The sequence below is a fragment of the Prionailurus viverrinus genome, chromosome D2 (assembly GCF_022837055.1).
Source record: "Prionailurus viverrinus isolate Anna chromosome D2, UM_Priviv_1.0, whole genome shotgun sequence".
Taxonomy (NCBI): Eukaryota; Metazoa; Chordata; class Mammalia; order Carnivora; family Felidae; genus Prionailurus; species Prionailurus viverrinus.
Window position 1 is genome coordinate 80,113,265 of NC_062571.1, and position 24,483 is coordinate 80,137,747.

General features: G+C 50.5%; 1 protein-coding gene across 1 annotated transcript in view; it reads right to left on the reverse strand.

Annotated features, from left to right (window-relative positions):
• Positions 1–24,483, reverse strand: part of CPXM2 (carboxypeptidase X, M14 family member 2) — a 136,884-nt gene that overhangs the window by 8,644 nt on the left and 103,757 nt on the right. Inside the window, 8 exon segments of the mRNA XM_047825902.1 lie at positions 111–155; positions 158–209; positions 2,117–2,256; positions 6,977–7,274; positions 12,697–12,876; positions 13,883–14,079; positions 15,364–15,487; positions 22,315–22,403. Of these exon segments, the coding sequence (XP_047681858.1) occupies positions 111–155; positions 158–209; positions 2,117–2,256; positions 6,977–7,274; positions 12,697–12,876; positions 13,883–14,079; positions 15,364–15,487; positions 22,315–22,403 (1,125 nt within the window).

Below are 24,483 nucleotides of genomic sequence, written 5' to 3' on the forward strand. Positions count from 1 at the left end.
CTCTCCGTACGAAGTTTCTGGCATGCAACATGTGGTGTTGACCCAAGAAAAATGCTTCAAGGAAACAGATATTTCCTACGGAGAGACAGCTCATCTACACTCACGGTTACCTGTTCGGATGTCGTGGTTAACACCTTCCACGGAGATGATGGCATTGGAATTCCTTTTCCGTGGGCGTCCCTCACCATGCCTTTGATGCCACGATGGACCTGCTCAGAAACACAACAGGAAACGGTGAGCTCACGACTCGCTCAACCCCAACACGCACAGTGAAGACGGCTGTAAGCCGAATGCCAGCCCAGTGCCCCAGGAAGCCTCTCAAAGCCGTATCTAGCTCGAAAGGTCCCTGGCTGTGCCTGGATTTGGTGTGCAAATTTCTGTATTCCTTTTGGGTCCATGTACTGGGAAGTCTTCCCCTGAAGTTCAATTATCCCAGAGGCTTAAAAAATTTTAGGATCTTAGATGGTTCATAAAAACCACACCCGGTAAAAATGGTATTTAATTTTTTAGAGGCACGTTTATTTGGGCTTCCCTAATCGATAATGACTTAATACGTAGACCCAACGACGTAAGAGTCAGAGAGGAAAGAAGAGAGTCAAAGGCATTCCTATAATGACATTGACATTCCTGCATGACATTCCTATAATGTCATATGTCCACAGGGCCCTTCTGCGGATTAGCTGTGTCACACGACATGTGTCACTCTGAAACTTGTACCTCAGTTTCCCCATCCGTAGAATGATGTGACAACCCAAGCCGGCATATCATCGTTTCCAATGACACTCTTTATATGTATTATTGTGCCTGTGCCTTTTATCCACAGCAGGCACCTTGGCTACACAGGATTACTTCAGAATAACCAGAACCTTCTCTCCTTTCACGGATGAAACGAGAAAGAGCCTTCCCTCACAAAATGCCAGGGCACAGAGAGCGTTCACAGCTTTGCAAGACAGAACAGGCTCACACCCCCTGTGCCAGGCACTGGGGGCTGCACAGAGTCTCTGGGGACCCTGGTGGGGCAGACTGGGACGCTAGCCCTGCCTGAAAGTTTCTTCCCCCTCACCTACAACAACCCATAGGAAGGGCGGCCTCGCTGTGCAATCCTGCAAGTCTCAGGACCGTCCTTCCAAATGGATGGGGATCACGGTACAGTCACGTAACTGAGGCCCAGTGTTCGTTTTTGTTTATTCCTCTGGTTTCCGGTCAGTCTGTTCCTTAGTGGGGCGTGGATGTTAGTGGATTAGTTGTAGCACCAAACGAGAACTGGTTTACTCAGAGCTGCAAGAGGGGCGTGTCCCTGAGAGCAGGAGGAAAGGAAGGCGTGTGAGGTTCCCAGCATGCACAGCGGGGCTTCCTCACCAGCCACAAGCAGAACCCTGGCAGGTGCCTGTGACACCTGCTCCCAGGGAGCACCCCGTCACCTGCAGCACGTGCAAGGGACACAACTGTGTCCCCCCAAATTCCTGGTGAAGTCCTTATTCGCAGGAACTTAGAATGTGACTGTATTTGGAGACAGCGTCTTTGAAGATGTGATGACACTAAGGTGAGGTCACTAGGGTGGCTCTGACCTTCCCTTATAAGAAGAGGAAATGTGGACACAGAGACCCCAGGAGTGTGTGTACACAGACACCCCAGGAGTCTGTGTGCACAGAGGAAAGACCACGTGAGGACCCAGGGAGAAGACGGCCACCTGCCAGCCAAGGAGAGTCCTCGGAATGAAACCAACCTGCTGACACCCTGATCTTGGACTTGCCTACTCTAGAACTGTAATTTCTGTTGCGTAAGCTCCCTGTGCGTCTATGCTTTTATGCGGCCCCACCAGACGAACACGAGGGGTCCGGGCACGCTGGCTCGGACACGTGTCACCCCTCCCTACAGGGCAGCATCCGGTCGCACTCGCTATGGCCCAGTGCGGGCAATCGACATGGCCTTCACAGCTCACCTCGTGGGGCTGAATCAAGTGCAGACAGACGATGGTTCCCGCCAGCGCTGTTTGTGGCCGGCCCAGCATGACAGCCATCGTCCGAAGCATGAACTCGGTCTCGGGCTTTCAGCCCCCTAACCGACCCCCGTCCTGAGCCGGCCCCCAGCACCGCGCGTCTCAGGCCATCCGTACCTGCTCCATGAACACGATTAAGGATTCCCGATTGTTCTCCCACTCCTCGGGCAGCTCGCTCTCGTGCGGATACTTGTCACAGCCCACGTAGATGGACAGCTCGAAGCAGTTTGTGTGAAGGTAGCTGAAGTCATTGAGACCTGCCGAGCCAACCGACACCATGGTCACTGAACGGTGCTCAGAGTGGCAGGAGGGAGACGGCAAGAACGTTCAAGAATGGGGCTCAGAAGACTCCGTTTGAACAGGGACGTATCAAGCCCCTACTACAGACCACAGATGACAGCAAACGCGAGGGGAGGGGGTGGAGGTAGAGGGGAGGACACGGCCGGGATGGTTTGTGGGGAAGACAGGCATATACAGGAACATCTCTGACAAGAGGAGGACTCAGATTCTGTTTATTAAACTCAGAAATAGCTTAAGATACGATTTTTATGTTTTTTAAGTGTTTTTATTTTGAGACAGAGAGAGAGCGCTCACACACGGGCACGCATACACACATGCTGATGGGGAGAGAAAGGGAGAGAGAGGAGGGAGAGGAGAGAGAGAGAGAGAGAGAGAGAGAGAGAGAGAGAGAGAGAGAATCCCAAGCAGGCTCCACACTCAGCACAGAGCCCAATGCGGGGCTTCATCTCACGACTGTGAGATCATGACCTGAGCTGAAATCAAGAGTCGGGACGCTTAACCGAGCCCCCCAGTCGGTTTTAGAATAATATATAGTTTTAGAATATATATAATTGTAGAATAAAGTGACATGAGTTAACAGTATGGGTTCTAAGTGTTTACGTTTCTCTCTACAGTTAGGCTGTCCCGAGCTGGCCGTTTTCCTCCATAATCCACACCAACAGCTATCCCTACAACCCTTTGCTGAGTGCCACCCGTAAGGCCAGGACCTGTGGTCAGCACTCTGTATCCGCTGACCACAAGCCCGGCAGAGAGGGAGGCAGCACAGCACAATTCTACAGACAAGAAAAATGAGGGAGAGAACAGCTACGAAATGTATGCAGGACCAGGTCTTGGAAAAGAGCCAGGGTCAGGCTTTGAACCAAGAACTTGCTCTGAACGTGACTGTATTTGAAACAAGCATCTCTAAAGACGCGATGAACTTAAGATGCAGTCATTAGACCTCCAGAGCTTGGCCGGAGGGGGCTGGAGGACAAACACCCCCACCCACTGAGCCCGACGGCAGATGCACCTTGCGCATCCTTCGCCATCGCAACGGGACGGGAAGCGCCCAGCCCGGCACGGAGTCAGTCTCTGCACTGGGGTCCTGGGGCTGCTGTGACAAATGACCACAAACTGGGGGGCTTAACACAGCACAAATGTATCCTCCCATACTTCTAGAGGCTGGAAGTCCAAAATCAAGGAGAGGGTTGGCAGGGCTGTGCTCCCTCCCAAGTCTCTAAGGGAGGAAACTCTCTTGCCTCCTCTAGCTTCTGGTGGCCCCCGGCTTGTGGCCACGTCACCCCAACCTCTGCCTCTGTCTTCACATGGCCTTCTCTGCTATGCCTTATCTTCTGTCCCTTATGAGGACATTTGTCAATGATTTTAGGGCCCATCCAGGTAACCCAAGATGACCCCACCTTGAGACCTCTAACTTAATTACACCGGCAAAGACCCAGTCTTCAAAGAGGTCATAGTCACAGGTTCCAGAGGCTAGGAAGCAGGGATATATTACTTTCAGGGTGGGGGAGGAGGGCTCACCATTCAACCCACTACAGCACCCAATATTTGCAAAGTGAACAAATGAATGTTAGGGGGCATTAAGCTCTTTCCAACATTTTCCTCTTGGGGAACAGGGCGATCAGGAAGGACACGGTGCAGCCATGACCTGTGTGACCCCAGGCGGCACACGCCCAGCAGGAGGCCCCTGCACGAGCTCCCCTCATGGGTTCTGAGGGCCAGGACTAAGAGATCAGAGGTCGGGTGCACTGGGTTTCCCTACAGCGACTGAGCAAAGGAGCGGGTCCCGCTTGTCAACCAGCCTCGGTGCTCGACACGAGTCTTCCCTCCCTCCCTCCCTCCCGCCTCCTCCCGCCGTCACGCTCAGTGGGAAGACCGGATTAAAAGTCGGGGCCCTGGGTATGTTATCAATCTGCTGCCTAATCGATTGCTCAAGTCGCAGCCAAAACGGCACTCAGCAGACAGCCACTGTCTCCGGCGGGTTCCAGAAGTGAACCGGTCACGTGTCACCAGATTAGCCTCTGACCACATTTATGATAACAAGGACAGGGGCAGAGAGCTGAGGTATGGAAGGAGTGGGCCCGTGCCACATTAACGGAACACCCTTCGCGGGGGCCTGGTCTGGTTGGAGAGGGTTGGTCAAAACGCCACATCGACTCATTCACTCGAACCCGAAGTGTGGAGTTACAAGAGGGCACAGCAGGCCCGACGAATGCCATGTTCCCTGGTTAGCACGGGGAGGACACGCTGAGATGGCCGAATGCCGCTGTGCACGTAACATTTTCATTACCCCCTATCTTTGAGGCCTTGTTGGTACGGAAATGAATCGGCGCCACGTACGAAACCCTGGGGCGGGTCTGCCACCTTGCCATGTGCCTTCGAAGCACTCTAGGTGCCAGCAGAGTCGGTGAGATGCTGAACGGCCAGGAGAAGGGTGCAAAAGCTTGAACCCGGCCACCTCTGCTGCTGATTTCTGGCTCGTGAGCTGAGAATACTCCTTGAGGAATGGCTTCGAAAGCAGAACACGTGGGCAAGGAGCTGGGGCATGACCCACACAGTCCCCACAAACCCCGTGTCCCTGCCGGGTGGGCGAGACGTTCCTCTCTTCGCCTAGAACCCTAGTGTCACGGCTTCTCCGTGGAGCACGGAGCCGTGCATCCCGTAAGGCCCGTGTGCCTGTCGCCAACTCCGCCCGTCCCTCATCGTGGGGCAGGGGAGGCAAGATGGCAGCCCAGGAACAAAGGGGCTCTGACATTGCTCTGGACTGGAAACACACACACACACACGACAAGCGATGTGTGTTCCGAGCTTCCCCGAAGCCTGCTCTCCACCGCCCCATCTCCGTCAACTAATGCCTGTCAGTCACCGCTAATGAGTGAACAAGATCCGAACAAAAAGATGGAGTGGAGGTGGAGGGGGAGGGAAGGAAATTAGAAGTCACATTTCATTAATCTACAGCGAGATGAATCGGCACACTTCCCCACACCGCCGGGAGGAAGCGGGATGAAGGCTCGAGCCGCCACGTGGCTCTGCACACAAGTCCCTGAAATAATGGAAAATATAACTGATAGGGAAAAAGCAAATGCTGCCTTCGTGGTTGTGTGGTGGCCAGCTTTTCGAAACGTGACTATTGACCTGGCGCGACAAATCCGGCCGGGTCCGGGCCAGATTTAGACACCGCAGCCATGAAAAATAAACAGATACTTCGCGTAAAGGTGGCTGTGGGCTTCCGGGGCTAGAATTGGAAAAAGCAAGAATGGTTTGTGGCCGCGAGAAGGTTATCGTGCTCGACAGGGATCTGCCTTTATGTGCTTTTTATTCTGTGTAGGGCAAAACTACGATGGGGATAAACAAAATAGCTCTGTGGGGTAGGTAACCAAGAAAGAAATGGCAAGATTTCTGTACCTGTTAAAAAGTGGCCACAGGAACAAATCTATTTACTACTTGGAAATTTTTCTTTTCCCAAGCACGGACACGTACCTGAGAAGTACGCGAAGGCGGATACGGGCAAGAGTCACGGCTGCGTGCTTCTGATCGGTTACACAGAGAACACACCCGCACCCACACTCGCACCAGCCCCCACGCGAGCCTCACAACAGCCCCAAAGGGCCCATCACCTTCATCGTTCGCCGTGCCCGTTTCACAAATGGGAAATATGGGGGTCAGAGAGGGAAAGTAACTTGCCCAGGGTCACGCAGCATCTGAGTGATGAAATGGAATTTGAATCCAGGTCCACTTGACATGGAGTATTTTTCAAATTCATCGCTGGGTTGAGCCCCCCCCCCCCCCCCCCCAGAGTCAAGGAAATAGGCAATGACCATTCTGCTTGGGGTCCTGCCATCCCAAAGCTGAGGGACCTTAGGGAATGTGACATCCTTATCCTTCCACATTTGGGAGCCCTGGGCCGGGGCAGCCTGGACACAGCAAAGAAAACTTATCCTGAAACTGGGACTATGGCGTCCTCTGGGGCTGATGTGAAGGAATTCCCAAAGTCCCTTCTGGAAGCTTCTCTGGTCCTGTGCGGATGCCAGAAGCGATACCACCTATTCCCTGCATCGTATGCAGTCGGGCTTCGACCAAAGGCTCTGTTGTGCCTGGGAGGCCGGTCTACTGACCTCCAGAAGACAGGAGATTTGTGAAACAGCGATCACACCATGTCAGGCCTCAGGAAACACCTGCAGCGTGGAGTCGCTTCACCCCTGAGTATGGGGTCAACGCCCGGCCCCTCCGGGTACCTACCGCAGGGGACGTCCCACTAATGGGAACAGCTCCGGGTGAAAACACCCTGGCTCCGGTGCCAACACCAGCGTGCTGTCTGTCCCTTGGCCGGGTATGCCTTTTGGTCCGATCCTTCATCCAAGTGTACGTTTGCTCATCTCTGACCCCCTACAGAATCCGAATAGCTCAGGAGCTACGAGCGGGCCACAGGGCCAAACAGAGAGATCCCTCGTAGTCACCAGGCCCCGGCTGTCTCATTCATAAAGTGGGGAGTAGCCACAGCCCCCCAAGACCAGTGGAAGGATTAAGGAGCAGTTGACGTAGAGTGCTGGCACCCTGTAGATGGCGGACCACGGTCGCTATTATACCCGTGACAAGTGACAAGGGAGGGCTGGGAGGGGATGGCCCGTGGGTCCCTCCCTGTCCGGCTCCATGACGACAGCAGGGCCGCCAGAGACTTACTTCCGGCCACGGTGTGCCAGGAGGCCCCGTTGACAGTCCCGTCCTCTTTCTGGAAGTCTTCCGTGTGGCACACCCTCCTCCTGGCGTCGGTCATGAGGCGGTGCGTGGAGGCATAGGAGTAGGCCAGCCAGCGGAACACGTGGTCGTCGGGCGTGGGGCTGTGCTCCTGCGTCTTCCACAGGGACCGCACCATGTCATAGGGGTATGCCACCACCAGCTCGCCGCCCTGCAGGTTCCCACCCAGCACGAAGGGGATCTTCTCCATCCAGGCTATGACGGCCCTGGTCTCCACCGCCACCTGTGAACAGGGCGAATTTACACGGGGCGAAAATGGGACGGCGACTGCTTTCTCTCCCTACCTCCCAAACGGGGGACACAGTGGAAAGAGCAACCGTTTCGCGGAACACTTTTAGCAAAACGTAGAATTTCAAAAATCCGTCCGGGGAAGACCGGGTTTTGTGGAAATCGTGGATTACACAAAAAAGATAAATCGAGGGAAGTTCTCTTTTGGTAGGAATATTCCAGTTGATGCACGGAGGGAAAGACAGAGTTAGATTGTCAATACTCGGCAAGTCCCATGAGTTAAGGGGCCAGGGATGTTCATCCATGGCCGCAAAGCACAGAGAAAGAGAAAGCCAATACAGTCTGTCCCTCGAGGGAAGAAACACCTAAGAGAGAACATCAACCCGGAATATGACCAAGCCTCCCATCCAGGGGCCGGCAGCCTATTCCTGTAAAGGACCATATGGGAAATGCTTTAGGTTTGGAGGGCTCTGTGGTCTCTGTCCCAACTACTCAACTCTGTCCTTGTAGCCAGAAGCACCAGAGACGATAGGCAGATGAACGTGGCTGTGTTCCAATAAAACACAAAACACTTACGCAAACAAGCCTGGGCAGCAAGAGGCCCACCTACGGGCTGTAGTTCGCCAACCCCTGTTCTGTGGAGCCTAGTCTGGTCTCGATCTCTCTGCCAGTTTACAGAAAGCAGAAGAAGAGGTTACGTGACATGGCAGGTATTCAGTCGGCAGCACCCAGGCAGTGGGAAAGGCTACAAGATGATGGATGTAATCTGCTTGCTTATAACTTAGTTGTTAGGAGAGAAGCAGCGACGCGGGCAAGAGGATAAAAGACCGCAAGCGAAACGGCAGAAACCTACTGGGAGGGGAGACTTGAAAGACGCAGCCCTCAATCACGATGAGGGCCCTTTAGTTGGCTCCTGATTTAAACCAACTATGAGAGAGAGAGCGATGGAGAATGATAATAGGGAAAACGTGAACACTGACTGGATATGTTGTAATACCAAGAAATAATTTATTTTGATATGATAATGGGAATCATTTATTGGTTTTAAAAGAGACCTGAAGCTTTTAGAGATACTTACTGAGAGGTATTTGCAAATGAAATGATACCACACCTGGGATTCGCCCCAGTAATTCTGGAGAGGGGGAGAAAGTGGGTACAGATGTAGATGGAAGGTGAATCGACAGGCACTGAAGTTGAGATGCACATGGGGACCCTTAGAGCTTTCTAATTTTCTATGAATGGCATTTTTTATGACAAAACGTTGAAGGAAGGGAAGAAGGAAGGGAGAGAGGGTTAAGAGGAGGGGAAGCGACGAGAAGGAAGGAAAGAAGGGAGGGAGAGAAAGAAAGAAAGAAAGAAAGAAAGAAAGAAAGAAAGAAAGAAAGAAAGGAAGAAAGAGAAAGGAAGAAAGGAAGGAAGGAAGGAAGGAAGGAAGGAAGGAAGGAAGGAAGGAAGGAAAGAAAAAGAACTGACAACATTAGATGCAAAAATTAGGTTGACAGGGTCAAATACTGCTCATGAATCTAATTATTTACCCTAAGTTACTGACTCCTATGAAGATAGTCCCAGCAAAATAAAGTCTGATAATGGAAAAGAAATAAACACTGGAAATGGCTTAACTGTGCAGCACAGAAAGTTGATTAAGGAATGAAATTGACTTGATAGGATTCATTAAGTTTTGTTTTTGTTCCTGAACACATCAGGAGCCCTGGAATGGACTAATCATAGAACTTAGCTCAATACACCATATCATCATTGGTCCACACTTGTCCTTCTCTGTATTTTAATATAATAAACACCCGTGAACCCACCATCCATGCCCCAAACCAGATCTTATAGACAATTTCTATGTAATATGTGATTCCGTCCCTCCCTTCCTCCTGCTTCCCACTCAGAGGCAACCACTGTATCCTCAATGATATACGATTCTTATTCTTTCTGTTTTGTTTTATCCTGTATGTGTATACCTAAAAATAGATTATGTGGTTTTACTTGCTTTCGATCTTAAAAAAGAGGGGGTAGCCACACGGTTGTCTTCTGCAATTTTTTTTTAAAATTAATGTTTGTTTATCTGGAGAGAGAGAGAGAGAGAGAGAGGAAGGGGCGGAGAGAGAGAGAGAGGGAGACAGAGAATCGGAAGCAGGCTCCAGGCTCTGAGCTGTCAGCACAGAGCCTGACGCGGGGCTCAAACCCACGAACCGTGAGACCACGATCTGAGCCGAAGTCAGAGGTTTAACCGACCGAGCCACCCGGATGTCCCTGTCTTCTGCAATTTTTTCATCTCAATGCATGTTTTGCGATGCACCTGCACTGTAGCATAAAGCTACATACAGCTCAGTATTCTCCACTTCGGTGCTAAGATCTCATCATTGCTCTGTCCTTGTGATGATGGGCATACAGGTAACTTTCAATTTTTTGCTGTACTGGACAGTGTTGCTTCGAACTTTGTTCTGGCATACACGTGCTGAAATGTATCTTGCATAAATCAGCAGAAGTGGAACCGCAGAGTCCTAGCATATACACATGTTCCACCTTACAAGATAACCAAATTATTTTCCAAAGTCACTGTGCTAATTTAGACTTGCACCCACAACGCATAAGAGATCCACTGGCCCCAAGTCCTCTCCAACGCTCAGCTACTGTCAGACTTCTTAATTTGCCAACCAGTGGGTGTAAAATGTTCTCTTTTTTGCATTCCTTAGTACTAGTAAGGCTGAACATATTTTCATGTTTATTAACCATGTTTCCTCTGCCCCAAATTGCCTCTTCATATCTCTTACCCCTTTTTCTATTGAGCAGTTTATATTTTTCTCATCTGTTATTCTTTATGTCTCTTGAATTTTTAATTCTTTTCCGGTTATTTAATTTGCAAATAATTTCTCTCAGTTTTTAGCTTCCCTCTTACAGTTTTTAAATTTTTGATGAGCAAGCTTTCTTATTTCGATGTAGTTGAGTTTATTAATCTTTTATTTTATGATTAATGTCATTTGGAATAGCTTTCTTCACTCTGAAACTAGCTATCTATATGACAAAGTTTCACTGAGAGATTTTACCGAGAGTGATTATTAAATCTTACCAAATGATTCTTTCTGCAGACAAATCACTTCGTATTTTTTTCTCGTTTTTCTATCATTTCATTGATTCTGCTCTTATGTTTTGATCACAATCTTTATACATTGTTTGGGGGGGGGGGTTGGTTCTTCTGTTATTTGTTCGCTAGTTTCTTTAGCTCATTTTTAGCCTCTCTTCTTTGGAATATAATCATGAAAAGATACAAAACTCTAAAAAACACAGGAGGGTTTTGCAGCTTTCCACAAATTTTGATATGTAATATTTTCATTATCTCTGTGTTCTAATTATTTTTTAGTTGCTAGTATAATCTTTTTCTTTGACCCATTATTTAGAAGTTTTGGGTTTTTTTTTTAATTTTCTAAATACATGCTGATATTTTCATTAACCTTATTACTGTCTTCTAGTTGAACTATATGATGGTGAGAGCATCACGGTCTGACTTCTATTCTCCGAAACTGGTTGAGACTTCCTTTACAGCCCAGAGCATCATCTGTTTTTGAAAATGCTCCAGGGATTACTAAGGAGAATATGCATTCTCTAACGGGGGTGTAGGATTCTTTCAGGTCCCTGTGTCAAGCCTGTCGACTGCTATTCAAGTCTTTACTTTGCTGACTTCTTATCCAACATAGCCACAACTGAAAAAAGGTGTTAGTGGTGGCAGATCTACGTAATTCTCCCTGTGTTTCCAAAACACAACAAGCTCAAAAAGCAAAATTCTAGTCTTAAAGCAAAGACTGAAATCCCAGGGTTTCTAGGACTGGGCTGAACTTGTTCCTGGTCGCTCATGGCCACAGGGCCAAGGACGCTGGCAACCATATTCCAATTCTGGTCCAAGAGTTCCAAAATTATAACGTCATTTGAATTCCCAGCTTTACCCGACATCATTAGTATGCTAGTTTAAAAAAAACGGGGGGTGGGGGATGGGAGGAGGGGATTGTGCAGGATGGAATTAGGAAATAGGAGAGAGAATGCAGAAGACTCAGAAGCCCTGAATCCTTTACCCCCAGTAAGCTGCCCCTGGGCATCTGAATTACCCCACAGGGCATCGCCACGGTCTGTCCACACCGCTTGACTGGTTGCTTCTTGAAGGTCTAGATAACACCACCCTGTGCATCCCTAAGTGAGGCAACCATGCTGGTCTTCTTCCGCTGTGGGCTGGAGCCCCGAGGCAGAACAGGGGGGCTTCCTTCTATCCACTCATCATTTCTCTTTGGATTCCTCAGGAAGAGAAGCCAGTGCTTGGTGTCTGTATTTTCTTTTTTACCTTGCAAAGTGCTGCCTAAAACACAGCATTTTCCAGCCTTCCTCATGATAGGTTGATAACATGTTTTGACTAAATTCTGGCCAATGAGATCAAGACATAAGTATTATGTAGAAATTCTGAGAATGCCTCTTAAAATTAATCAATGAGTCTGAAAGGAGGATCTTTATTGGTTTGTTTTTTTCTTAACTCTTTCTCTCCTCTTCCTTCACAGACACGACAGCTGGAGTACCGACTGCCATCTTAGATGATGACCTTGAGAATGAAAGTCACACGCTAACATGGTGGAGACAGACAGAGGAGCCCTTGGTTCCTGATGATCACGGGGCTTCCGTTTGGCTGCTTGGTTCCTGTCATCTACCTTTAGGGTCTTTCTATGTGAAACACAAACAAACACCAAAAAAACGCCAAAATGTCTATCTCATTAAGCTATCGTCATTTTGGTTTTTCTGTCGTTCCCACTGAACTTACCCCTAACGCAAGGCAGATCTCTTGAAGGACACACACACTCAGAGGTCAGGGGTAGAGGGGTAGATTACTATGGGCAGGGCAGGCAATAAAAGGCACGCGAAATTTTGTGCAAAGTCTTTCTTCTACAACACGCTCTTTGTGAAAGAACACCTGAAAATTCGAGGAACGCCTTTCTCATTCAATGCATTTTTCCTTCCAAAGAAGCACAACATGAAATAATCCACGAAGACTTATGAAAATAAAAATAAGGTATCTCAAGCAATCAGGAAGGACTGCGGCCAATTCCAAAGCAACTCCATGGCACCACCAGAGCTCAGGGCAACGAGGACGGTAATGAACGCGCACGATGCAGGGGAAGGGTGCGGGACGCTCTTTGTTGTCGGAGCCCTGTGTGGTTGTCAAGAAACACGATTCGATGATTTCTCTTTTATGAAGAAGAGCTGAAAACACCAACGTTAAAGGTAGTTGCTCTCTAGCACACTTCCCCACTTTTGGAGAAAACATGACAGGAAAACTGGCATTGTCTTGTTCCTAAATGTCAGATCCTCTCCCAACGCCAGTGGGTGTTCACCGTGGCCTTCCTCGGCTCTGCCCGTGGGGTGTTTTTACTCACCGTGGCATTTTCAGACAGAAACCACTCAGGGATCGCAATGTAGTGATTGGGAACTTTCCTCGGGAGATTCTGTCGGTCCTCTGCCTCCCAGAGCAGCGTGTTCAGGTCAGGAAAGTTGTTGTTGATGTCGATGCCATCGTGGGTCCAGCGCCCCAGGGACCAGCCGCCCAGCTCCGAGCCCTGGGAGACAATTCCGAACGTGAGGGACCCACAGGGCTTCTGGACTCTTCTCACACAAGATGTCTCTATCTCTATGTCCGCTACCCATCCCCATCTGGGTGGATCTCTAAGCCTCTACACATCGTCTGGCCCAAAGATGGAGCCCAGAAGGGAACACTGAAGCATCTTCTATTACGACTTGGTGGGTGGTGAGCAATACAGCCAAATCCCTCCAAGAGGGAGGGCATCACCCCTGCCACATGGCCGAGCTCAAGAAGTATTACGCCCCTTCCTCCTCCTTCCCTCCCATGAAAGCTTCTAGAATGGTCAGATGAGGAACTCTGAGGAGGGATGACTCTAAGAGTCTGGCGTTGCAAAATCAACCACCAGCACCGCGTCAACGGATTCTCTCTGCCGTGCCCACGAGTCCGGCTCACAAACCCCTAACCACCCGGCCTTGGCAAATCTGGGCCTGAGAACCCCTCACCAGCTCTGCACCAATAAACGCAACCCAAAGTCTGTACTGTAAACGTTCACGGGACGGGTACCCAGTACCGTTTCCCATTTTATTCCCAGATAATACGAACAATCCTGTACATATAATCCTACAGTATGTATAGTCGGTGACCTACCACATTCTACGTCACAGTCAGAGCCTGAAGTATAAACCACGGATCAGAATCACACACACAACTCTCCTCGGAGCACTGGCAAACAGGCAATGATAGAAGTGAGGGCCTGCCCCGATGCTGCGCTCGAACCGTGCTCAGTGTTCTTTTTATTCTAGTCTACTGCTGTTAGTGAAAACGTGCCAAATGCCATGCTTCACGTTCACTTTTCCCACTCGTTGGCGGGTCTCAGATCCCCACGATCCTCAATCCCTGCTTTGCGTCTTTCATACACCCGCCGGGTTCCCCTGGCTCAGCAGGGAGACGCCCAAAGGAAAGCTAATGACGCGTGAGTGAGATCGGCGCTCTGCCGGCGGGGGCCTCGCCGCTGCCCTGGGCACGCGGGGCGGCATCATTACCCCTTCGTAGGCCTTCTCGTAGCCATCGGGGTTGAGGGAGGGGAGGATGTGGATCCGGGTCTCCTCCACCAGGTGGACGATGCGGGGGTTCCCGGCCAAGTACTCCTGACACAGGAACTGCAGCAGCAAGAGCATCAGCTCGCGGCCCAGCACCTCGTTGCCGTGGGCGCCCGCCATGTAGTGGAACTCTGGCTCGCCTTTACTCCGAGACGGGAAAAAACACAGGTTCATATGGATGCTTCTAGCAAAACAGCCCTTACCATTTAGGGTAAAAAAAAAAAAAAATCCCTGACAAATACTTACAATTTTACCCTATCTCTTCTTACAAATACCCCCGCCCCAGGGCCCCTGGGTGGCTCCGTCGGTTGAGCAACCGACTTCGGCTCAGGTCATGATCTCACAGTTCGTGAGTTCGAGCCCCGCGTCGGGGTCTGCGCTGACAGCTCGGAGCCTGGAGCCTGCTTCGGATTCTGTGTCTCCCTCTCTCTCTGCCCCTCCCCCGTTCATGCTCTGTCTCTCTCTGTCCCAAGAATAAATAAACGTTGAAAAAAACCCAAATTTTTAATTTACAAATTAAACACAAGCCAGAGCAATTATTTTTCTCTTTGGGGAGGCAATCGTTCTTCTTAAGAGAAGTTCCTATTAAGTCTTACAAGGACACAAAGATGAATGAATAGAAGCGGAAAACAGTTCAGCAGGGGAAACGGGCACTGACACAATTCTACAAGGGGGCTGCCTTTGAGTTTTTCCCTTTTAACAGCTCAGCTTTCCCGGTGTTGTGTTTATCAGTGCCGGGCATAAGCTGACAATATTTCTCCTTCTCTCATCGACAAAGCTACTGCTTTTGAGGAAATGTGATTTTACCCGCAGATAAAGCCCTCACCCTTTCAAAGAAACTTCTAGGAGGAACTCCTGAAATAATGATGAATTTAGAGCTGAATGAAGCAGACCGGTCCCAGACTTAAATATCGGTGGGTTTCTAAAGGACTCGCGGATTTACCAAGAAGAAAACCCAGAGAAGTCCCTCTGACCCAGAGGAGAATCCGGGTTCGGGAAAAGGCTGAAAATAGGAAATGTGTGAAAACAGAATTGAGATTTGCAAAGACATTTAGGGGACCTCCTCTCACTTGAGCCCTTAATGACCAGGGAGTCCAGAATTTTCTTCGATAAAAGGGTTCTGTCCTGTCTCTGGCCACTGTTTTCTTTGGTTAGTGTGACTGGTCTCAGAGCTGGAGGGCGGAATTAAATGTGGTTCATTTGGAGAAAAGAAAGGTATCTCTTGCCTAGATGAGCCAACAGCCCATATCACAAGGTAAGAGGTTCACAGAACCAAAATTTGCAGAATCTGCCTATGTGAGGGCGGTGCACGGACAGCTCCTGGCCTATTTCATGAATGTTCTCGCAGGGGTGAACCATCTCCTTGCTCTTTAAGAAGGCACCAGACAGGGAGGGACAGGTGCATCACAGAGGGGCCACCTCACCGACTTCGTGCTCCCCAGGGTGGTCGGAGATCTCCACGGCATACAGCTTCAGGCCCTGGTGGCTCTTGCCAATGTTGTAAATTCTGGTGATGTTGGGGCACATTTCGTTCACGACCTTCATCAACTGAAAAGCAAAATGCAGTTAAGGCTCTGAGCAACGATGGCTATGCATTCATGGCGAAGGGCTCCCAAGACGGCCACCTGCCATTCCCCTCCCACGGCCTCCTGCGTGCCCTCCCCGCCCCCCAACACCAGCGCTATCCCTTCTGCCTGGAATGTTCTCCTCCAGTTGTGATTATCACCTCCCTTGAGGACGGTATTACCATTTTTACTGTGGTTTCCTGTGTTCTTGTTGTTTCCTCGCTAGACTACAGATCCTTTAAGGGACACACTGTGCCTTGTATCTCCCTATCCCTGCCTAAATAAATATTTATTACTGAATATCAATTTTTCTCATAACTTAATGAGCATCTTTGATGTCAGGCTGAGGAAAGGGACAGCGCTCCCACCCCCCTGGAGCTCACGGTGCAGCAACAGAGGGTAGTCATTTGATGACCCAATTCACGGGTGCCAAATGAAGGGGTCCAGAGAAGCCATGATAATGGGGGTCATGTGGTTACAAGGGGGAGGAAAGCGGGCCTTGACAAGGAAATGCAAGGACATGAAATAGATATGTGTTATTCCCTGGATTTTACTTTTTTAATTGTTTCTAAAAGATTTTAATTTTTTTGAGAGAGACAGAGACAGAGACAGAGAATCCCAAGCAGGCTCCACACTCAGTGCAGAGCCCGGCACAGGGCTCGATCCCACGACCCTGGCATCATGACCTGAGCCAAAATCAAGAGTCGGATGCTCAACAGACTGAGCCCCCCAGGCACTCCTGAATTCTACTTCTGAAGTCAAGGTCATTAGGTGAACGGCCTCAGCGGGAGGGGGTGAGGGGTGCACCAAGCTGCCAAAGGAGGTAAGGAGGGCTCGTCTGCTGATCACAGGAGCACAGGCTGCCCTTATGAGAAAGGAGAAGCTGATTATAAAGGACCGTTGTCCGCAACAAGGCCAAAGCAGAAACTCACCATCAGTGGAGGACCAGCATGCAAGGGACCCATAGCTTCTACCCTCATCACCATGAGGGACACATACATCGTGCAGGGCTGACGTGGAACCACATGCGTCGCACCCTGCCTTCCCCAGAAGCACAGTAATAATATCACTAATAATGTCAACGATTCTATTCATCACGCATCTGTGTCCTCACTGAATTTCACGATCACGACCGCCAGGGGAAGTAGGTAAGGCAGAGGTGATTGTTCCCCCCCCTTACAGATACGGAGACTGAGGCTCAAGAGAGACACTGAGCGATCTGCCCGGGGTCGCCCAGCCGGTACCAGATGTGGCCAGGGCTCTGGACTCCGAGGGCTCTTCTCTGTCCTTGAAGGCGGAGTAAAGCAATCGACACCGGCACATCTCTGCGGCCCGTTTGGTCAGCGGCACACCATGACCAGGCTGAAGACGGCCGCGGCACAGCCACCATCTGAGTCGGGGCCCCACGCGCCAGTCCCTGAAGACTGTAGTCCCCCTCAGCTACCATCATCGTCCTCGGCAAATCCTGATCGGCACGTGATCCACTGGCTTGGTTCAGATCAATGACTATTTCTGCACTCGGGTCATCCTTAACTAGGCAACAAACGCCGCCATCCAGCACAGAGCCTGGCTGTCGTTTAGGGCTTACCCTCCTCCCCCGTTCAATCAGAGACAGAAGCAATGTGCCACCTGTGTTAGAGATCATGACCTCGACGCCGGAGAAGAAGAACCTCCACCTTCCGCTGAACGCACACTTCGCCGTGGAGACATCGCGCCGTAGGGCACGGCCTCGGCCAGGACTCAACAGTCACCTCTTCACACCCCGCCCATCACAGTGTTTTCGTACTGGCCACACTCCCTCTTCGTGTTGTGGTGTCACGGGCACCCCCTTCTACACACGGCAAAGAGGACACGGGCATGTAAAGAATCTCCTTCATGAAGGTTCTTTACAATTCCCTCTGCACAGAGAGAAATTGTCTCTGAAATGCCAGGGAGGTGCCTCCAGCGGCCACCAGCCCCATTAAAGACCTGGCAGGGGGTCCACCTTGCTTATTCCTGAAAAGGGTCAAGGATGTCTTACTGGAGTTGGAGTCTTTTTTTTTTTTTTGAGAGAGAGAGAGAGGGCACCAGGGAGGGAGGGGCAGAAAGAGAGAAGCAGGGCTCACCCTATATGGGACTCAAAATCACAAACAATGAGATCATGACCTGAGCCAAAGTCAGGTGCTTAACCAACTGAGCCATCCAGGCACCCGGAGCCTTGATGGTTAATGTGACAATAAGGACTAGAATTTCTTCCTGGCCTGAGAGCATGCATTCTTAGCAGGGGTGACATCACCCCCCACCCCGCCCCCCGGAGGTGAAAACTGGTCGTCAGGGGCTAAACATCTTCCAGATCACGATGCTTTGTGGCTCTCCAGAGCTCAGCGCTACCCAACAAAGTCTTACTCATCAGTATTTCATATAATGGGTGGAGGATAATTGAGACGGTGGCTAAAAAGCCTCCTGGGGTGGGGGGTGACAATGAAACCAAGCTGAGAACGATCAGCTAGAGAGCGCCTGGCTTTGCAGAGTCCTAGCTTCATCAAGACTCTGCCTCCTCACCCCAGATGGGAATACGCTTTGCCAACCTCGTATCTACTGAATCCTAGGTTCTGCCGCTTCCCTCCTCTGCAGGAAGCAGAACTCGAGGCCCCTCCTCCAGAAATTCAGTTTCCAACAATATACAAGAAGGGGCTTCTGCATAAAGGATGGGACAGTGACATGCTCGGTGGCACTTGCTGTGATGCTGCAGCCTTTCCCCGGGGGCACAAAGCTGGGAGATGTCCAAGCGCTCCAGGGCAGGAAGGCTGAGCATGCCGTTCCCACTCCCTGGAACGTTCCGCACCAGCATAAGTACAACTATGAGGACCCCATGGAAAATGGCCCGTGATCCAATATTCACTGAGGAAAGCAGGGCCAGATTACAGCCACCCTCTGATCAAAATCGTAGGAATTCTGCGAGCACAGAAGCTGAAGCGCTGGACGGGGACGGGGGAAAGATACAACTGGCTGATTCTTTAGGGTGTGGGTTCAAGGAGGACTGACCTTGGGCCTTGGGGTTTGCATTTGGTGCTGACGCAAAATGGCTCCTCCAATGAATTAAAACGGTTTTGAAAAGGGCGGGGGGAGAAGAGAAAAAGCCCTCTTCCACCGGCTTTCTTCATTTGCCTGAGAAACAGACACCGCATCTGGTCCCCCGGAGAAGGAACCCAGAGGGAGGGGGAGGGACAGAATGGCAGTAGAAGCATCCCACGGGTGAGGAGGTGGGCTCGTCCGGATCTGCAGGCCGTCACCCACCGTCACCCACCCCCAGGGTAGGCTCGGCCGCTGTCCCACGGCCTCGTGCCCCTGGAAATCAGTGCCACTAGCTGGCCACCTTCCAACCCATGTCTCTGTATCACAGCCCACTTACGGTCAGCCTATTCAAACTTCCTGTGCATCGAGACCTGGCTGCACCGCATCCAAAACCCAAGTCAGATCATCAACCGTTGCCTCCAAACCACTTACTTTCTCCCTTTGTGGATGGTTCCCCACCCTCTTTGGAGGCACGTCAGACCCCGCCTCTCCCCAACTCATTCCAGCAGGTGACCTAGGACTAGCCAGTCCTGCTCAGAGAAGCCTCTGTCTCATCCTTCTTCAGGCCCAGCGGCCTCTCTCCTGGGGACTGCGGCCATCCCTGCCAGTCTGCTCCCCACGTGACTTCCAGGCTAATCTCCCCGAAACACTACTCGGCCACGTGAAAACTTCCTCTGATTCTCAGACTCAGTGCAAAAGCTTCTCCCAGCAGACTGTTCCAGAAACATGCCATTCGCTCCTACCCCCATACCTTTGCTCTCGCTGCCTGGGGGCGTGCCCGCCCTTCTGTCTTCACCTGCCCAAGGCTGGCCAGCGATGATAACCGACCCCATCTGCAACCAAATCCCTTCCCAACCAGGCCAATGGACCAGTCGCTTCTCCCTCCTACTCCCCAAATATCTCCCCTGGAAAGACCTCCAACGTACATATTTATCTGGTACACGTGACGAGTTTATGACAAAGTGGCAGGGTTTCTGCCCTCATGGTCCCAGATGAAGGAGGCTCATACAAACAGGTAACTCAACAATTAGGAACCGTGACTCGTGCTGTGAAGGCAGTAGCATTCCTGGAAGGGTGAGCGCACTCACGACACCAGGGACGTGCAACCCGCTCTCTGCTCTCCCTTTCCCTCCCCGTCCCACCCTCCGGCGCTCCCCCTGTGGGAGAACAGTGCCTCATAAGTCAGTGCTCTAGAAATATTTCCTGCACACATTCTCAGCATTTCCCCCTTCCAATGCAATATGTTTTTCTATTTTCTCTTCTCTCGTCCTGCTCCACTGCTGTTTCTCTTTTTTTGTGTTTGTTTGTTGGAAATGTTGTTCTCAACACTAGGATAAACTAACATTTTTTTTCCCCTGAAGTCGAGAGATTTCTATAGTAACCTCGCAGACTCCATACGGGGAATTGCTAAAAATGCTGGCTTCTTTTTCATCCCCAGGAGCCAGGAATGCAAATGGCAAATCACTTCCGGCTTGAACGCTCTTCAGGATTGATAGATGCTCCCCTGAATAGCTTCCAGTGGAGCGCTGCGGGGCCCTGGGGTCACCCAACACCACCTGCAGGGGCTGCATTCACCACTCCCCGACTCTTCTTGGCTCTACATCACCACGATGATGGTAAGCAGAATCACCCAGGGTAACAAAGCACACTCCACTAGCTCCGCTTTTCTGGAAGGGCCCCGATCTTCCACACAGAACAACTGTTTAAAGACACCAGCATGGCGCCTGGGGGGCTCAGTCGGTTGAGCGTCCGACTTCAGCTCAGGTCATGATCTCGCGGTCTGTGAGTTCGAGCCCCGCGTCCGGCTCTGTGCTGACAGCTCGGAGCCTGGAGCCGGCTTCAGATTCTGTGTCTCCCTCTCTCGCTGACCCTCCCCCGTTCATGCTCTCTCTCTGTCTCAAAAATAAATAAACATTAAAAAATTAAAAAAAAAAAATAAAGACAACAGCTACCCAGACTCTGTGCAATAGCTCATTTTAAGTGCATTTAGATTCACTGCTTTTGACGTTAATTGCACCAACTGAGTTGATATTTGCCTAGTTTCTGGGCTTGCAAAGATGTCCAGGGAGCGAAGCTGAGTTAACACGCAAGTGCTCTGTAGAACAGAATGGTGACCAGAGTCCTCGTATAAATGCCGGAGAATGCAGAGCAGCAGGGATGATGCACAGACCTCAAGTCCAAACACATCCTGATTTCTAAAGAACAAGGCAGCAAGACCACCTCTTTAGCAAGCCCCACCTCTAAGTCTGTGCTGACAGGTGTCCAGAAGATGTGTGTGAGGGTCTCAAATTAAATGACATTGAGATGAACTGGGGTTTCTGGGTTCCCTGGGATGAGGCGGGGAGCCCTCTCAGCTCAGCCTAATTACTCCGACCTCAGGAATGTCCCCTGCACTGTCCCTGGGTGGCTGGCTCCTTCTCTCAGCACCCAGGGCCCCTTGCTTTGAGCCACCATATGTGCCCTCGGTCAATCCTTGTTCTGTAAATGTATTCATGAGGCTATCTGACTGTTCAGTCTCTTCAAACAGATTCTTAGGTATCCAAGGGTTTCTCATTCATCAGCACCCCCTGAGTTTTCTAGCACCATGCTGGGGGCAAAGGCGGAACAAGATTTCACACGCCGAGCACTCAGCATTCAGGCTGCTCTTTTAGCCTGTCCCAATCAATGGCTGGACCCTTCCTCCTTCCAGGCCCAGTATGCAAATATTCTCCGCAGCTCAGAATTACTTGGTTTCTGTAACTAAATCTGGGGACAGTCTCAGCTGGGATTGACTTTTGCTCCTAACGGCACGAAAGTGCTAAGAGCTATAAAGGCATCAACCAGTAGTTCTCAAGCCTGGCCGTACATTAGAAACCCAAGGAGAGCTTTTCAAAACTTAGACCCTCCAGACCCTTCTCCTAAGGGTTCTGCTTTAAAAAGTGGCCCAAGGTAGGGTTCAAGTACAAGTATTTTTCCAAATTTCCCCACGTGATTCTGTTAATACAACCCAAATGGAGGATCAGGGAGTCTGAATACCAAGGGGTAGTGTTATATGTTTCCTTGGTAACCGGGTTTCCCCATCGGTAAGGGAAGGATAACAGTCCCTGCCCTCCGGGGGTGGTGAGGAGACTGACCATGTTAATACAGGTAAATTGCTAATGTAGTAAATTGATGTAGGTCCTGCAATTACTATTATCAGTGTATTCTAGATCCTTTGCCTTCTTCAACTGCCTATGACCAACATCCACAAATCAGTGTTATCCCTTAAATGCACAGTGAGTCTTTTTTTTTTTTTATGAGAGAGAGAGAGAGAATGTGAGCAGGGAAGAGGGGCAGAGAGAGAGAGAGAGAGAAGGCAGTCTCCACACTCATCACAGAGCCTGATGAGGGGCTCGATCCCATGACCCTGGGATCACCACCTGAGCCAAAATCAAGAGTCGGACGCTCAACTGACTGAGCCGCCCAGGTGCCCCAAACACACAGTGATTCTTAAGAACCCCTGTGTTAAATCAGAAAAGTCTGGCTTCAAATTCTGTTTCAACTATTTGCTGCAGGGGGAGCCTGCCTCTGGTCACTGGAACCCCCAACAAGGCATTCTCAAGCTACAAACTACAAGCATTTAGCGTGGCTTCAGAAAACCAAAATGATCCTTCAGATGCCTACCCCAAACACATCATCTTAATTTCCAGAAGGAAACACACACACACGCACACACACACACAAGCAACTATGTCACAAGCATATGATACAATGCTCTTTGAGAAATCTGGACCTCACCTGGCGCATTTCCTTGTAGTTGTGGTGTCTGAAATCCAGGTCGTCGGTGGTGGTCATCTCATTCCGTCGGTGATAATAGTTATTTGGATCTGGGGACAGAAATACGGTTTTAAATTCACTCACATCGTCCTGTTCCTTGTGGTGGTTCTGTTAGTGGCCTGATTCGTGTGGAGACACAAGCTAATCTCTAGCTTCAGAACATACGCACAGAGGGGAGAGAGCCAACGTTTGAGAAGCAGCTCAGGAGTTGGAGTTAGCCAGTGGTGGGAAGTGCGGACTTAGACCCAGAATGCCTGGTTCAAATCTCCACTCTTCTGCTTAAGTGCTGTGTGATCTTGGCTAAGTCACTGGAGCAGTTTCTGCCTTAGTCTCTTCACCCCTAAACAGGGAAGAAAGGTCCTTCTCTCGTTGGTGTTTCCTTGCTTAATATTAACTGGGATCACTGATGTGCCTGGCAAACTCTCAGCACTGAATGAATGAATAAGTGAATGAATATCACCGCTATACACATGAATGGAAACTTCTGGAAGTGTGATGCACACTATTAGTTACTCGCCCACCATCTAGTCCCCTTCCACCCTTCCTAACAGGAACCCAGTGCAGTTTGGGAATCACCCCAACACTTCTAGGAAATACACCTCATATCCCAGCTCAGGGGGCCAGGGTGACTGGTCTCAGCCAATCAGAGCACAGCATCTCCTGGCCTCTCGTACTGGTCCAGATTGAAGGGAAGGACTTTAATGGTGCAGAGCAGGAGTGAGTGAGAATCTCTCCGCGGTAGAGGACAGAGAGAACCCCACGAGCATCAGGAGCCATCGAGTGACGCTACATCGGATCCCAACCAATCTCCCCTGGCACTCCCAACCGCATGAGATATCCAATTCCCTTACCCACTAAGCCGGGCACGGGGTGGGGGGGGCGGGGGCGGGTGCTGGGGTTTCTGTTGTTGCAGCTGGAACACCCCAACAGGCATGATCAGGCTGTATTAACGCCGGTGACCCATGGAGACTGGGATTCGGAGGTCTGGGGAGAGATGTCTGCTCTTAACTTGATTCTCTACCCCATATAAATTGACTCTTTTCTTCAATCCACATAAGCCGTGTTGTTCACATAATTATGAGAACAAAGGACCCTCAGAAGAAAGGACAGGCTGGGGAAGAAGAGGAGTCAGGAGGAGGATAAGGGGGAGGGGCGCTCAGTGGGCCTGGAGGTCTTTCTCTGGACGTGACCTACAGCCAGCCCCACGGCGTCTCCAACTGGAGGATGAAGCTGGAAATCCTGGACGGCTCCCAATGTAGAGAGAACACGTTGCTTTAGTCAGGTTGCTCTCCTACCCCAGACAAGGGTGTGGGCAAGGCTGGAGCCACAGCAGCTGTGGTTTGATCCAAGTGGCTCAAGGGGTGACTCCAGAGGCAGTGGCCGTGGCCGTGGCGGGTGACAGACGGATGGGCTCCGAGCGGTACCGGAGCAGTGGATCCTGATTTGTGCCACCAAATGTGGTCCTCAGACCAGCACTCGGGCTGCCTGTCAGACCCAGCCCACACCTACTGAATCAGAATCCACACGTAAAAACAATCCCAGCTGATTCTACAGATCGGAAGTCTGAGGAACACTGTGTTAAAGTACCAAGCACCCCGCCAGCAGGGACAAGGCACTCGATACACACGGCACACAGCTGCCATCAACTGAACCAGCTGCACGATGTCTGCGTCCCCAGAACCACAGGTCGTGACGGCCATAACCGACCTTGCCAGGGTTCACTAACCATTGGCTTCACGCTAGAGAACCCACTGGCTTCACACTGGAGAACTGAGGCTACATGCAATGAGGTGAAAATCCCATATAGACCCAAACACCAAAAAACCCAGATTTTAATCAAGGTTTGCCCATAACACTAGTAGAAACAAGGACCGCCACTGAAAGGGAATTAGAACCAGGGCGAGCTGGCATGCTGTCCAGGAAAGAAAGCAAAAAAAAATCTGATCGGGTTTAGCACAGGCTCCCCAGTTAGTTTCAAGCACTCGGCTTCCAGGAGCGTGGGTTGACCACACCCTCACGCGAGCTGCCTCCCCTTGGATTTCCAAGCCTGTGTGTCTCAAAGCAAAAGGTAAGCATATTTTCCACGTTAATTTGCACTTTATTTACCCGTAGGATGCTTCGTAAGAGCGA